At 41.7% G+C, this 17,024-nt stretch overlaps 1 protein-coding gene across 18 annotated transcripts in view; it reads right to left on the reverse strand.

Annotated features, from left to right (window-relative positions):
* The window catches only part of LOC144316120 (uncharacterized), a 480,356-nt gene extending 464,666 nt beyond the window's left edge, over nucleotides 1-15,690 (reverse strand). For 13 of the 18 annotated variants that reach the window (XR_013381954.1, XR_013381950.1, XR_013381955.1 and 10 more), the window contains exons 1-2: nucleotides 15,092-15,690; nucleotides 430-547 (exon numbers count right to left, since the gene is read on the reverse strand). Coding sequence is in view for 3 of the 18 variants with exons in the window: in XM_077901670.1 (XP_077757796.1) it covers nucleotides 474-547; nucleotides 15,092-15,602 (585 nt within the window). In the remaining 15 variants the exon portion in view is untranslated. Of the gene's footprint in view, nucleotides 1-429; nucleotides 548-8,382; nucleotides 8,488-14,392; nucleotides 14,588-15,091 lie in introns of those variants that run through there. The other 5 variants (XR_013381974.1, XR_013381972.1, XR_013381982.1 and 2 more) reach the window with 4 other exon arrangements.
* Nucleotides 15,691-17,024: the final 1,334 nt, after the last annotated feature.

A 17,024-nucleotide genomic window follows, 5' to 3' on the forward strand; every position in this document is an offset into this window, starting at 1 on the left:
CTGAGTGTCACCCCTGAATATTCAACTTAGAGAGATGTGCTCACACACCAGGACACAGCTATATGATAAAATCTGTGTTCAAAGACAAGTGGAGGTTGCAGGCCAGTGCTTCTCCAAGGAATCTCCTAGGATCTTGTTAACATGAAGTGTTTGACTCAGCAGGTATAGAGTGTGGCCTATGGATCTACACTTTTAATAAGCCCCCAGGTGTTGCCAGTGCTCCTGGACTGTGAGTGATTTTGAATACCAAATTTCCAGGTCTACACAATGTTCAGAATTCTACTGCTGCTATGCCTCCCAACTTCTTCCATGATGTACCCAACCTCTCTCTCTCTCTCTCTTTTCCATGACCCACCTTTCATGATACCCTACTCCAACTCTTTTTATGAGCTACTGGTTCATGTAACGAAGTTTGTAGTTTTTGTTTACCTCTCCAGCCTCCATAGTTCTCATCTCATGTGAAGATTCTTTCTTCAGCCTCTGGCCTCTAGAATCCCTTCCTTCATTTTGACATCACCTCCAGAGCTCCTTGTAGGGTAGCCAGTGTCTAGATAATAATAGTAGGAAGAGAGAATGAAAGAAGACCCTAAATTGCCAAAAGGAAGTATAAGATAGAAAAGGAATCTGAAATGCATTTGAAAGATGTCAGATAATTAAACCTAAATCCATTTGAAAGATATCAGATAATTAAACCACTGATCGAGCCCTTTTATCAGTGCAAGACTGCATATATATACAGGCCAAGTGATCAACCAGTACTTCAGAGTTCAGAGAGAAGAGTAATCACAGTAACTAAAGTAGGGGAGCTTTATGGGAAATTGGAGGGATAAACTCTATTTTAAAAGTTGTGTAGGGGGATCCCTGGATGGTGCAGCGGTTTGGCACCTGCCTTTGGCCCAGGGCATGATCCTGGAGACCCGGGATCGAATCCCACATCGGGTTCCCGGTGCATGGAGCCTGCTTCTCCCTCTGCCTGTGTCTCTGCCTCTCTCTCTCTCTGTGACTATCATAAATAAATAAATAAATACCTTAAAAAAATTTAAAAAAATAAAAGTTGTGTAGGGATCAAACAGGTGCAGTGGTCTGGGAATGACATTCCAGGAAGAGAGTAACATAAGCAAAGTGTGCAAGGGTAGAAAAGTTTAAGCAAAGAATGTAACAGGATCAGTGAATTCACCTATCAGAAATGCACAAAGAGTTAATATGAAGGTCCTGAATGCCAAGTTAAAAAAGATTTAGTTCTATTCATAGGTAGTGGAAGAATGATCTTACTTCCCATTTTGGGACGGTTCCAGTTTGCACCACAGTCCAGGCATAATTATTATAATTACTAATATCCCCCCTTTCACTGTCCAAAGTGCTCCAGTTTGAATAATATATTATGTGGTCTCCCTAGACATAATGGAGTCAATATTTCACTCAAATGGATTAGAACAGGGTTATGTAGCCTGTAGCCTTAAGTGCCCAGCTCACAAATGGAGGACTGTCTGGGATACTAAAAGGATATATTTGCTTGGTGTGTTTATGCTGATTATTACATGTGGACCAAACTTTCATTGTAATCATATTACGCATATTAGATTTATAGAAAATAGATAAATTAACTAAGTACCACGATCACTTACAAATGTACTTTATCATTAGAACTTTTCAAAATATAAAATTCAGAATGAGAAAATAAAGGGATGTGTGGAGGTTACAAGTGAATTAGAATATAGTGGAATAAGTTAAGAAGGCAATGGCAGGGGTACCTTAGTGCTCAGTTGCCTAAGTGTCTAGGGTTAAATGTCTGACTTCAGCTTAGATCATGATCTCAGGATCCTGGGATCGAGCCCTATGTGTGTCTCCCCACGCAGTGGAGGGGTCTGCTTTTCCCTGTGACCCTCCTTCTGCTCATGCTCCCTGGTGCATACACTCTCTCCCTCTTATATAAATATAAATAATGTTGGGATCCCTCGGTGGCGCAGCGGTTTAGCGCCTGCATTTGGCCCAGGGCGCGATCCTGGAGACCCGGGATCGGATCCCACGTCGGGCTCCCAGTGCATGGAGCCTGCTTCTCTCTCTGCCTGTTTCTCTGTCTCTCTCTATCTCTCTGTGTGACTATCATAAATAAATAAGAAAAAATTAAAAAAAAAAGAACCAAATAAATATAAATAATGTTAAAAGAAGAAGAAGAAGAAGGCAATGGCAACTTGGGGAATGTGGGTAGGGAGCTGATTAGGATGGCAACAGGGGAAAAAGTTAGACGTTAGATACATTTTAGATGGAGAATCAACAGGCCTTAGAACCTGCCTGGCTACAGAAGGCCAGAGAGAAAAAAAAGAGAGAAAGGATGATGATGATGATGATGATGATGATGATGATGATGATCACTTTTTTTTTTTTTTTTTTTTTTAGTTTTAAGTCAGATGCCTGAAATAAACAAGAAATACAAGGGGCTGCAAAGTAGGAGAGAGGGGGGTTCAGAAGATGAGATAATGGCATGGTCTTCAAGTGGACATATCTAATAAGTATTTCATTATCTTTTGACCCAGAAACTGGATTCTTTGCTTTCACTTTTTATTTGTCAAATCATATCTATATTGACTGTTACCTCTTGCATCTTGATACAGAGAAAAGACACCTCAGTGAGAATGAATCCTTCCATTTTTGTGGAGACATCAAATTTCTAGCTCATAATTCCAAGTCTCAGAGATATGGGGATTCAGAACATTTATGTGATTCAATTAACAGTGTTTTTTTAAAAAAATTAAGTTATTGTCACAGGAAAATTATGAAGTATGGTTTGCGCTATGTGACCTTAGATATCAAGTCATGCCTAAATTCAATGACATATAAGAAAGTGTTTTTTATCAAAAATCATAAATGAGGGATGCCTGGGTGGCTCAGTCGGTTAAGCGTCTGCCTTCGGCTCAGGTCACAGTCCTGGGATCCTGGCATGGAGTCCCTGCATTGGGCTCCCTGCTCAACGGGGAGCCTGCTTCTCCCTCTCCCTGCACCCATACCCCATGCATGCTCTCTCTCACTCTCTTTCTCTCAAATAAATAAAACCTTTTTTAAAAATCATAAATGAATGAGAAAATGGATTTGATTTACATACGTAGGGATTATTCTTTATTCTTTACCTAGATTAGTTTACATCAGCAGTATATTCCTGCTGTACTTTCTCTTTCTTCAGTTCCCAAGCCAGACATCACTGGATGGGAATACTGACTGAACAGGGAGTATAGAAGAGAGGCAACGTGTGACCTCAACTATTAAAGTATTCTTGAAGCATCTGCCTTAAATCTACCCTTCTATTCACTTGCCCTACACTCATGGCTCTTGTGAGTCCGATAGGTTCAGACTTCTCAGATTTTGAAACCACTGGTCTACTCTGTCCTCAGTCATATATTGGGGTATCTGACTTCCTAGGTCCTATTGGGGTATCTGACTTCCAATGCAAGTACACCTTGACTCTTGTTTTCCATCCTAGTTTCTAGTAGCATTTCAAACTAAATCTTTTGAAGCCAGGGATATTTCTGGGTTTACTTCCACCAGGTATTTTGATGATGTTAGTATTAAGCCCAGATCATAATCTTTAAAGTAAGGTAAAAAAAATCTTGTGGAACACACAGTAATTTTACAGACAAGGAAACCGACCTCAGCAAGGTAAGTACTCAGAATCATACAGCAAATTGGTGGCAGATTTAAGACTAGAAGCCAAATGATGATACATCTTCTAGCTCAAGGTTCCATTTACCACAAGCTTCTTTATTCCTTAGCTGTGATCAAACTTAATAATAGTTGTATTTTGATCTTTAGCATACATATATACATCATCCTACCATTCGTGCCTTCCTCCTATCCTCTTACTAAGCTTCATTTACAAGACACAGATAATTTATTTTCACCTGAAAAATGGAGATACTCCCAGGGTGAAATATAATAGCTACTAAAGCAATTCACTAAAAACAAATTACATTCAAACAACAGAGAAATAACTCATTACCAATCTGAAGGACATAAGGAATCTAAATGATGCTGCATAAGTATCAAAATGAAAAAAATAGATAGATACAGCTCAAAGACATTGTCACCTTAGTAATGTTCTCGGGAACTCCTATCATCAAGAAGTTTCATACTGTTCTTATAAGAAGTTGGTACTTTAAGATTTCTCAGGAGCACAGAACTAATTAGATTGTAAAGCACTGATTTACTACTATTTAAAAACAATAATTCCATATTCTAAATCACCAACATTAATGCTCTCACAAGCTGAAAACTCGTTTTGTGTACAGATTTCAAATCCTTTAAAATATAAATTAAACAAACAGGACATATGCAATATCCAAACTCAACAGTTGTTACAAAAAAGAAAAAAAAAAAAAAGATAAAAATCACTGTGGAATTCCCAAGTCTCAAATGCACATCTTGTTCCAGCAACAACCCACATGAATTTTGTCCTCCCCCACTAAAAACCAAAACACTAATTTAAGCACTTCAAAGCTAGCATGGTTTTTGTGCAAAGCACTTATTGGATGCTTGATGTGGAAATAAATCAAGAGATGGGTGAAAAAAAATATTTTGCAGGAGAGAATGAGGATTCAGAATCCAGGTCAATGTATTCTTTTCCTCTCCTTTTGCTCTTTTTTGTAGCAATCCTAAAGAAGAGTAGGCATAAATAATGAGACAGGAAGAATAAGAATTTGATTATCTATTCTCCCAAGCCCTCAACAGAAATATATTAATAGAGATAAAACTGGGGCTTGCTTAGGGGGATCCCTGGGTGGCGCAGCGGTTTGGCGCCTGCCTTTGGCCCAGGGCACGATCCTGGAGACCCGGGATCGAGTCCCATGTCGGGCTCCCGGTGCATGGAGCCTGCTTCTCCCTCTCCCTCTGCCTATGTCTCTGCCTCTCTCTCTCTGTGACTATCATAAATAAATAAAAATTTAAAAAAAAATTTAAAACTGGGGCTTGCTTGGTTTCTCAGTTACACTGAGTAGGTACTCTTTTTTTTGTTTAAAATCTTTTTTGTAGGGATATCTGGGTGACTCAGTGGTTGAGTGTCTGCCTTTGGCTCAGGGCGCATGATCCTGAGTCCCAGGATCAAGTCTTGCATTGGACTCCCTGCATGCAGCCTGCTTCTCCCTCTGTCTATCTCTGCCTCTCTCTATATATCTCTATCATGAATGAATAAATTTTTTAAAAAATAATAAATAAAATGAATAAAATAAAATCCTTTTGTGTATACATCTTTAAATAAAATACAGATAAAAATAGGGGGCAGCCCAGGTGGCTCAGCGGTTTGGCACTGCCTTCAGCCCAGGGCGTAATCCTGGAGACCCGGGATCGAGTCCGTCGGGCTCCCTGCATGGAGCCTGCTTCTCCTTCTGCCTGTGTCTCTGCCTCTCCCTCTCTCCCTCTCTCTCTCTCTCTCTCTCTCTCTCTCTCTCCCCCTCTGTCTCTCATGAATAAATAAATAAAATATTTAAAAATATACAGATAAAAATAACAAGGTTTTTAACAAAATTAACAAAACGAAGAGCTGTTCACTTTGCTTTGCTTTGAGGAAAATGGATATAGACTTCTGAGCTAATGAAAATAAGAAGATACTTCACATTTAAGTCCAACATTAGAAATTACCATGTCTCTGTTGGATATTTTCTCCATCAGTGAGTTAGAGAAGCATAGATAATCTTATTTCTTACAGTTTTAATCTCAAAGTACTCATGGTAATACCAAAAAGCCCAGGCATAGGTCAATCCCCTTTGTTACACTTCTGAAAATCTCAGGAGGAAAAGTAACCCAATTTATTGAAAAACTACTATGTTCCCATTTTGATGCTGAGGCATTAAATAGAATATTTACAACAATATTAGGAAGTATATATTATTGACTTTCTATTAGTAAAAGACTATTATGGCTCAGACATTGGGCAAATGGAGATATGAGAATTCAAACCCAAATTTTTTTAACTCCAAAACCCATTCTCTCTCCACAGCACTGTGCTACTGCTAGTAACTCCACACAACCAAATATGTGAAGTAGACTGTGATGTACTGTATTTGCCAAAAAGACTTTTTTAAGCTCATTTAATTGCATTTACTGATAGCTACAGAGAAAATACTCATATAATCATTTTAACAGGCTATCTTGTGAAAGCATTGTGATTTTTTTATTAAAATATCATTGATGCACATACAACTAAGAAACTCTTCTAAGTAATGCAGAAAATTCCTCAAACTATTCAGTGCTTCACTGAATAGGTATTTACTTGCTCTCTCATTTTCTCCCACATTTCCCTACTAGAAGGGATAGTTTAGTGATAAGATGATTTCACAGATGAAATTCCAAAGAAGTATCATCACAAGAAGCAACTTCAAGTTGATTTCCATCAATAAACGTATTTGCTCCAATCTTCAATTTTTCACAAGTGTATAAGGAACAGCGAAACAGACACCTGAATAAAGCCTGTAGCCAACGAATGGTATGTGTTTCTGTGTGACACGAACAAGCACATAGACAGAGGTAACCACTATTGATACCACTTTGTCATCAAGTGAACTATCTAGCTTGAATAATCTTCCTGGCCCCTTCAAAAACCCAAGAGTTAGCTATATGCATTAGTTCCAAATATAGTCATATATTTGGTTACCAAAAACCTCAGTCACACATGACAATTTTAGAAAAAGCCTCCAAATATACTTTCCATCTAAAATCACTTTCTGATTATAATAAGAGAATAAAAGTATTGGTTGCTCCTTCATCATACAGAGGCAGCAATAATCCACATAACATTCAATAATCAAAAGCCTCTTAAAACGAGATATCTACTCCTTTAAGACTCTGAACTTTGCTTTACTTTAGAAAAGATAGAAAAGAGTGTTTGGCACTGGATTAATCTCCCTCAAAGCCATGTTACTGCTGAGTGAAATAACAAAACCAGATTATTTAAGCATGGCAGCCTGCTAGGCAGCACATTTCTGAGTGGTTATCACAAATGATACCTCAGGTAGCTGTTGTAGGGCTCCAGACCAAAAGTAAAGTGATTCACAAGAACTGTATAAATCAACAGAAATGATTTTATTTGGCATTCATATTGCTATGATGAAATGAAATTAATTTAGATGAATAAAGAAAAATCTGCAACATGCTAACCTCTTACTGTGCCTTCTCCTCATGTTCACAACACCCTTTGGTTTGAATGTACCACAGGATAGAAATCACATATAAAATTCTCTGGCTTAAAACAGAAATTCTGTAGTTTGCATCCAGTTTCTTGCTCCTCTACCAAGTACATTACTGATAGACACCAGAAACATTGTAAAACCCACCGAGGTGACAAATGAGGCAAAAAGACCATGTGTGCAATGAGGTAAAGAGAGGGCAATGTGTTTTCCATAGAGCCAGAGGAAACATTTCATTCTCAAAGAACTTTTAGAAAAGGCTAATCAATTTTTAACAGGTGATTTTGAGTCACCTGCTGGGGGAGCTCAAGAAAGTAATTAATGAGCAGCATACAACTATATATATTGCCAAGTACATATTATGTGCCAGGAACTTAACATTCATTACCTCATTCAGTCACAATACCCTGATTTTAGGAAGTTTCCCTTTTTTTTATTTTTTATTTTTTTCTAGGAAATTTCCATTTTAGATATGAGGAAACGGGAGTTCAGAGATCAAATAATATCTTCATTCACTTGAATATGACCTCAATCAGGGCAAATCATATAATTTACTAATGTACACTCAGATCCAAAACAGTGTCAAGCACACAATAGGTGTTCAATAAATTATTGTTGATGGGAAGTCTTAACAATTCCAAAGTTGAAGGCCCTTTTCCCTATGCCACACTACTTCTCTAGAGATGTGGGAAGACAAGAAAGAAGGAAGAGAGAAAGAGAGAAAAAAGAAGAAAAGGAAAAGAAAAAGAGTATTATTAGTGGGAAGAAAAATCTTTCATATATTCGTTGGTTTAAAACCAACAGACAATGGACAATTATATTTATACATCTGCCTGGCTAATGAACAACTTTATGCTTATAAATTCGACAAATTAGAGGAAATGGATAAATTTCTTGAAAAATATAAACTACCAAAGGTCACTCAAGAAGAAATTCATAACCTGAATAGCCCCTCACCTATCAAGAAATAAAAATTAACTTTTCTACAAAGAAAACTATTTTCCACTGTCACTATCTTACTCCTTTTGTATATAATCAATAACCCATGCTTATCAATTTTTCTTTAAAATTTCAGTCCTTGTCTTCTACTACTACCTGGCCAAAACCTTTTCAACTTTTGCCTGAATTAATATAACACTTTCTAAGATGTTACTCTGCTTTAAGTCTTTCCTGGAAAAATCTCCATATTTTTTAAAGCACTCCCTTTATGTACCTGCTTAAAACAATTTTCGAATTCCCCTTTGTCTCCAGAAGTAGTCTCAACTCTGTTGGGAGTCAATTTTCCACAGGACTATCATAAACAAAGCACTGACTGCTCCTTGTTTTAGATTATTATTTTCAAGGATGTTTATACAGGAGATAGATACAGTGTCTCTCCCTCTGGAACCAAAGGGAGGAATGCTACTTTCCATTATAAAATATTCAGGCCCCCTAAACTCATAGATCCTCTCCTATAATGAAACCTACTATGTGTACAGATGTCATTTGTATCACCCTACAGGAATTAGGACTCAAAAAAACAGCAAAAAAAAAAAATGTTGTTACTCTGGCTTCTGATATTTCTATGAATAATAAACTGTCCTTCATCTCTGACAAAGGATCTCATGTTTTATACCAGCATCCTTGAAACTAACTTCTTAGCTATCAGAGTAAAATTTCAGACCCTTCACTGTTCTTGAGAATTAGAATTTAAAAACACCCACGTCCAGTCTCCATCATATCAATTAATTCAGAATCTCTGGCAGTGAGTCCTGACATTTTTTGTTTTGTTTTGTTTTGTTTTGTTTTGCTTTGCTTTGTTTTGCTGGCTGATTGGAGTTTATTTCCCACTTGGTATGGGGCACACAGTTACAGGGTGTCAGGAAGGCTTGCCTGTGGCTTGGATAGTAAAGAGTAGAATTCTCTCACCTTCCTTTTTGGTGTTTTGCAGTTTTGATATAAAAGAGCCCAACTGTGGCTTCCTGCAGCCTGCCTGGTCTACTGGTAGGAGAAGAGCTCTGGCGAGCCTAGCGCCTCTGGGAGCCACGTGGTGGCCATTCAGGATTGGGGCCCAGTGTTGGCTTTGCCAGGCAGGCCACCAGGCTGCCTCCTCATGGCTTCCAGAAGCAAGAACAGGTGACTGTGCTGCTGGTGGCCTGGAAAGGTTCCAAACTTTTGGAGACTCCAACACTTAGCCATGAACGGGAAAGTGGACTTCTCCAAAAAGGAGCTTGCCCACCAGTGACCCCAGTGGGCCTTGGAGAAACTGGGTAGTGAGAGATGGCCTCCCCAGGATACTCTGCATTTTGTCAGGAGCTGTTATTGGAAGTGGAATCCAAGTGGTGCCAGTAATAGTCGTGGAAGGCCATGAGTGGGCCACTGGAGGGGATGGCTGCCTTTGCTGTCACTTGTAGACTGGTGGAAACCTTGATGGTGACTCCCGAAGACCTCAGGGCGTGACAACAGATAGAGGGAACAGAAACACTAGGCAACTGAGCCCATTGGCAGAGGAGACTGCCCACGGCTGCTCCATGACCAAAGCGCCCACAGAGTCTGAACATTGGACTTTTTAAAGCTCCCCAGGCAATTCTAATGTGCAGTCACATTAATCTATAGAATTTATATTCAAAGCCCTCTAAAATCTGACTCAAATTTGCCTCTTCAAACTAATTTTTCTGGGGGAACATTGGACACAATTTTACAGAAGAAATTATCTAAGCTGGAGGAAAAGAGACATCTTCATAAGAGAAAAATGAAATATAGAAAAAAAGGATAGAAAAATGCAATGGAGAAAACAAGATTCCGAAAGCCACAACAGAAACATAAAAAGGGAAAAAACAAAAACAAAAACACCATGTATACAGCATCTAAGATTGCTTAATGTTAAAGAATGCATTAGAAAAAAAGGGGGGAGGGGAGAGAAAAAGAGGGAGAGATCTAATGGTTACTAGGGTCCAAGAACATCTGAGAGAGGAAGACAGATAAAATCTCAAAAAAAAAAAAAAAAAAAAAAAAAACAGAAAGAAATGATTCTCCTGAGGAGTGATTCTCCTAAGGAAATGATCCTGGAAACTATTAAAGATGGCTTCTCAAGCTGCAAAGAAAGAGTCCATTGTCAAAGTAGTTGGGGAAGAACCCCTTAAGCTTAGGACAGCAAAACTAAGCTGTTAAAATAAAAATCTGCACAGATTTGAGGGGAGAAAGTCAGGATCATCATAAACATACAGCAAGAATTATTAAGTGAGTTTCAGGGTGATACTGTGCCTGAAAGTACATACCTGAAAAGTGGGTGAAAGTAGGGCTCTAAGGGATGGCAAAGCAAAAATGAGGCACAGTACAGTGGAGCCAGACAGGACACGAGCAGATGGGAGTCTTAGATGTTGGCCAGATGGGAGAATATCTCCCAGGTGGGATTACCCAACTCAAAGCATATATATTGGACAAGATATATTTGACAGGCAAAGGATTTGATAGTCCCAGAATCCCATCATCCCACTATCCGCATTGACACATAATCTAGAGGAATAGGACAGAAATACAAAGAATAAATTAAAGGATGATAAAAAAGTGTTTAGAGCAAGCAAGTGGTGCTAAAGGAAAGAAAGGAAACAATTTAAGAAGCTGATTAAAAATTTAATTGAGCTTCTCGGAAGATTCAACAGAACCGTAGAGAAAAATGAAGCTAGAGACAAATATCCTACAGCTACAGAAAACGATGTGGGAGAAAATAATGTTACTCAAGACCTGGAACATTTAAAAATCAAGAACAATGCCTTAAGCAACAGGCCCCAAGAGACACAGTTTTCAGAATTACCAAAAGGAGCTTCAGTTCAAAAATCTATTAGAGCGGCTCTCGGCTAGGTGCTCAGGAATTACTTCCCTAGCAGCAAGTTCCTGATATTAGGCAATTCATATTAAAAGAAAACAGGTACAGGGCAAAAAATAAAAATAAAAAATAAAAAATAAAAGCCTGCTCACAAGATATTGGATAACTATGTCTCTAGACAGAGTACACACTCATTAAACTCTGGAGTGCCTGAAGCACAAGATTCAAAGAGAAAAAACTGTTTTGGAAATTGAGAGGGTATAAATATGCAAAAGGAAAAGAAAAATACCTCAAATGAGACCCATGGGACAAAGTTGCCACCACCATAATTTCTAAGCTTAAGAGGAAATACACAGTACAGGGATAGCTTCCCCTCCCCAATTCTGGTCATGGGATAGGGCCAAAATTAACTCTTGCTAGGGGAGATCACAGGCTTTCAAGTACGCTGATCATAGACCTAAAAGAACAGTAATCATGGATGAGAATCACAGCAAGTCTGAAACGAGAAAAATGCCTCCACCTAACTTTTTTTCTTCCAAGTACCCTTAGCAACACTAAAAACAGGGTCTTGAGGACATACTTTCATCAGGATTTCTGCTCTGTGAGATTGGAATTGGCCTGTTTCCTAAATTAGGTGGGTGTGGGGTTGGTGCTCAGGTCATCTTTTGTTCTATTAAATCTTTGGACACTTTTTTAAAAGCAATGGCATGAAAGGGGTAAGGAATACAACTAAAGCAAATACCTGCATTTTAGTGAAAAACTGACCAAAGAAGCTAAAAGAACCTGACTCTATCCAGACACCAGAGAGAGCAAATTTGAAAATTTGGGATGACATAAAGTCCTCTGATTTTAATTTAATTTTAGCAATATAATTTGAGACTTCAAATCTTTGAAATCTCCCTGAAATATTATAATTAGGAGGCATTGATGTTCAATTTTGGGACATCTTTGTGGTGATAGCAGTTTCTTACCAAATTGTCTTAGTGTTTGCATTCAATCTTACTGCAAAACTGACAAGCGATTCTGGACATTACGGTCAGCCTTGGTCACAAAATGTTACTTTAATTAGTGCACTCGTCCAATTTATTTCAGAGGTGCTAGGTGCTACATCTACACTGAGTACTAGTGGGGTAGGAGGTACAACAATTGTGGGTAGGGGGTGGCCTCATGAAAAGGGAGGCGGTCTCAAAAGTGTATCTGGCCCCCTAGAAAGGAAAGCCACACTCCTGACAGACCACGGCAGGCTTCATGATTAAACCCAATGGGTTAAAAGCAACAAAACAGGGATCCCTGGGTGGCGCAGTGGTTTGGCGCCTGCCTTTGGCCCAGGGCGCGATCCTGGAGACCCGGGATCGAATCCCACGTCGGGCTCCCAGTGCATGGAGCCTGCTTCTCCCTCTGCCTGTGTCTCTGCCTCTCTCTCTCTCTCTCTCTGTGTGACTATCATAAATAAATAAAAAAAAAATTAAAAAAAAAAAAAAGCAACAAAACAGTAATTCCATGGAATTTGGCAAATAGAGGTAACAGGAAACTCGGGGTATTCATTGATGACTTTGGGAACAGGGACCAGAAAAGCAGAGCTGAGATCAAGCAGAGCTGAGATCCTTCCCCACCCCTCCTCTTTATGGGAACAATGAGTCTGCAGAGAGTACACATTATCCTCTATCCTTAACACAACTGAAATGTTACAACTCTGCCCCAGGGGAGGAGGCTGGCCAGAATCCAGACCCGCCTGTGGGTGGGAAAGTCTGTCTATTTATGGGATTCAGTATTGATGGAGTTCAGTATCTGCCACATACTCAAGTGTCCTAACAATTCTGGCAATAAATTAAATTCTGGCAATAAATGTTAATAAAACTAACATTTAGATCCTCCTCAGCTAGACTTCTTTGTCTATCTCAATTGAATCCGAATTCAGAAGATTCAGATTGATGTTACATCCTGTTCTTCTCCAAACCCCAAACTCTGACTCTAAATTAGCCCTACTGCCGCACACCAGACAGCTTGGTTACCCTCCTAACCCAAGTAGGTATTTGAGTGTGACCCCTGGAACAGTATTATTGAACCTGAATTAAAGAAAAGTTCATTGAATAAGCACAGATGGGATTGGGTGATAGATTGGTACCAGGTTGGTAAAAGGAAGAAAGTATCACGGATAACACCAAACATTTCATTTGGGGGGACGGGGAAGAATCGGAAAAATGATAATGTTGCTTTAAAATAAAAATGAGGGGTGCCTGGGTGGCTCAGTTGGCTAAGTGTTGCCATCGGCTTGGGTCATGATCCCAGGGTACTGGGATCGAGCCCCACATCCGGCTCTCTGCTCAGTGGGGAGCCTGCTTCTCCCTCTCCCTTTGCCTGCTGCTCCCCCTGCTTGTGCTCTGCCAAATGAATAAAATCTTTTTTAAAAATTAAAATAAAACAAAAATAAAATATAATCAAGAGAAAGCAGAGCTCAACCTGATATCACTTACTACATACCAGGAGCTCCATTCTGAGTTAACTGTATGCAAGTGAAAGGGCACGCAGGAAGGTCTTGGTCAACTACCCTTTGTCTCCTGCCTGGTGGCACTAGTGGGACACTCAGTGGGACACAGAGTACACCAGAATGTAAGTTTCTGGCTTAAATGTTTTACTTTGATCCATCAAAGAAGATCCAAATGCATGTCCACAACAATACAGTACATTCCCTTTCCTCTCAATTGTTCTGCTCACATCAGATTTCCAGAAACTCTCAGTCCCCAAACCCCCAGTTTCTCAACCCTGTTTTTTGTTTTGTTTTGTTTTGTTTTTCTGCCTCCTCTCACTCTTGATTCTTCTTTCTCCATTTTCCTTTGCACCTGATGTTCCCAAATCTTCCCTACAGATTGTGACTTCCTGAGGGATGTCATCTGGAACCTCCTGACTTTTCTCCCTAACGGATCAGCCCACTGACTTGTTCCTGCCGTCCTCGCTTGACATTAACAAAAGTGTAATATCCTTTCTGGAAACGCCGGAATTCCTTTTGAAAGGTGGTAAAGGCAAGGAAAATGAGTGAGTACAGCCAAAATCCTCTTCAGTGGAAATTAGACGGGGTGGTACGGAAAACACTCACACAAAATTTTGTCCAATCACAATCATAATGATCAACATAATAATTAAAAATACTGAGTGTTTACTACATGCAAGGATGGATCCTGAGCACTCTTACATGGACTATTTCATTTGATGTACCAGTTCTTTGAGATAATGACTGTGACCATTATTGCAGTTGACCCTTGAACAACAGCACAGGGCTTGGGGGGCACCCACGGCGAGCGAGTATCCATGCATGACTTCTGACTCCCCGAAAAGGCGCTAATGGCCTACTGTTGATAGGAAGCCTGGCCAAGAACATAAACAATCGAGTAACACGTTTTATGTATGTATTATATGCTGTTATTATTTTTTCAATTCATGAGAGACACACACAGAGAGGGAGGCAGAGACACAGGCAGAGGGAGAAGCAGGCTCCATGCAGGGGGCCCGACGCAGGACTCGAACCCGGGTCTCCAGGGTCACGCCCTGGGCCGAAGGCAGGCGCTGAACCACTAAGCCACCCGGGCTGCCCATATGCTGTTATTCTTAAATTAAGCTAGAAAAAAAGAAAATGTCACTAAGAGAAGCATAAGGAAAACTCATGAACGGTACTGTGAAAAAAAAATCCACAGAGAGGAGGAGCAACCCGTGGGCCCTCAGCTGTCTGTTGCTCGGACAGCGTTTGGCTAAAACAGAGCGGAGCAGGCCCCCTCCTGCAGCCTCGGGCCACCCCCGGGCTGTTCTCCAGCGGGGCCGTCGGAGCCTCCCGGAGTGGCCAGCGCTGCTCCGCTCCTTCCCGCCCCGACCAGCCGCGAGCCCAGCTTCGGGGCAACTATTCCCGCGGCGACAAGCACCTGCGGGCCTCCCGCCCCTGCAGACTTCCCCCCACTGTGGACCACCCCCCTGCGGGCCTCCCCCCTGCGGGCCTCCCACCCCCGCCCCAATGCCCCTCCCCCCGTCCCTCTCCCCCACCCCTGCCCGTCTGCCCCTCCCACCCCCCTGCCCCCTGCCCCTCCCCTGCCCGTCTGCCCCTCCCTGTCTGCCCCTCCCCCCCAGGCACCTGAGGACGCGCGGGAGGCCTCCCAGGTCGAACCCGCAGCACCAGCTCGAAGCCGCGCGCGCCCCTCCTGGGCCCCAGCTCGACGAGGAAAAGCCCCGAAGCTGAGCGGGGCGCCCGGGGGCGCTCGCCAGGGGTCTGCGGGGGCGGGGCCGACCCCTCGGCTCCCCCGAGAACCACTTCCGGGTCGGCAGCGGAAGAGCCCCGGGCGGACATGGCAGCAGCTCGCCTGCCGCTGCTCTGCGTTCCTGTGCCTGTCTGTCCGAGGGCCGCTGTCCCGCCGCGGTCGGGAGCCTGCGGAGTCCAGAGCCTGCCACCCCTCCGAGCTCACGGCTCCGGCCTGCGCCTCTCCCTGCAGCCCCGGGCAGCCGTTGCCACCACGCCAGAGCCCTGGGCCAACCGGAAATGAAACTTTGCGCGGCAAAACCACAACCACCCCCAAAATGTATTTTAAGATCCGCGTGTAGGTGCACCTGCGCAGTCCAGGCCCCTGTTGCTCGAGGCTCCACTGCATTTCTGTGTGAGAGAGAAGAGGACTAAGACGCAGGACTGAAACATGGCGGGAGATCACGAAACTGAGAGGTGGTCAACTCAGGGCGGAAGCCTGGGCCCGCCTGCCTTGGGAGCCCTGAACTTCGTCCCGCCCGAGGTAATTCCTGACGACCGTGTCTGCCCTCGTCTGCCCATCACCTTGTCCAACTTCCACTTATTTTAGACAGCTTTTTAGTACAAAATGCCAGGAATCGTAAAGTACTTAGAGCGTCACGATATCTGAAAGCACATCCATGGTACCAGCACATGGCACTACAAGTTATATATATTTTTTTTTTTTTTAAAGATTTTATTTACTTATTCATTAGAGAAAAAGAGAGAGAGAGAGGCAGAGACACAGGCAGAGGGAGAATCAGGCTCCATGCAGGGAGCCCGACGTGGGACTTGACCCCGGGATTCCGGGGTCACGACCTGGGCCGAGGCAGGCGCTGAACCGCTGAGCCACCCGGGCTGCCCTACAAGTAATATTTATTTCACTTACAGTGTCTAGAATAAAATACCTCCACCCAGTTCTTAGCATCCGAATCACTGTCTCCAAACTTTCTTCTGTAAAGTCTGTCATTTGACACACATGCACACGGTAGATCACATCACTTGGAGGTCACTCTGTCACAGAATCTGTTCAGTGAGTATCTCCTCTTTCTTTTTTTTTTTTTTTTAAGATTTTATTCATTTATTCATGAGAGACAGAGAGAGAGGAGATGCAGAGACACAGGCAGAGGGAGAAGCAGGCTCCATGCAGGAGCCCGAGGTGGGACTCTATCCTGGGTCCCCAGGGTCAGGACCTGGGCCCAAGGCAGCGCTAAACTGCTGAGCCAACCGGGCTGCCCCCAGTGAGTATCTCCTCTTGATTCTTCTCTGATGATGTCCCTCTCATCAGTCTTTTCAGGACTACTGTCATGCCTGGCATAGGCCCCTCATCATTTTAGACTTTGAAGTACCACAGTAATACCTTAAGTGAATTCCCATTTCTAGTTTCCCAATTTTGACACACTACATACTGACTTTTAACAAATTCCTCAATGATTCATCAGTTTTTAGGCTAGATTCCACATTCCTTTGTCACAGTCTGACCCTGTACATCTCTAATCCCCAAAGACTCAGCTCCAGACAAACTGCTTGCTCATTATTCCCTGAATATATGTTCACATTTCTTTCTTATAAGCAAAATATAAACAACCAATAATATTTTTAAACAGGGCTCATCTTTACTCACAGTGAAAGGTATATTAATTGAAACAGTGAAATATAATGTTTAATCCAGCAGATATACAAACACAAAACTTAAAGTTATTAATAAAAATGTGGGAAATTCTAATACCTTAGCAACACTAATTCCATAACATTCTAGGTAGGCCCTTAACAGCATAAAGTACTTCAGTGT

This window comes from Canis aureus, chromosome 1, assembly GCF_053574225.1.
Source record: "Canis aureus isolate CA01 chromosome 1, VMU_Caureus_v.1.0, whole genome shotgun sequence".
In the NCBI taxonomy this organism is placed as follows: Eukaryota; Metazoa; Chordata; class Mammalia; order Carnivora; family Canidae; genus Canis; species Canis aureus.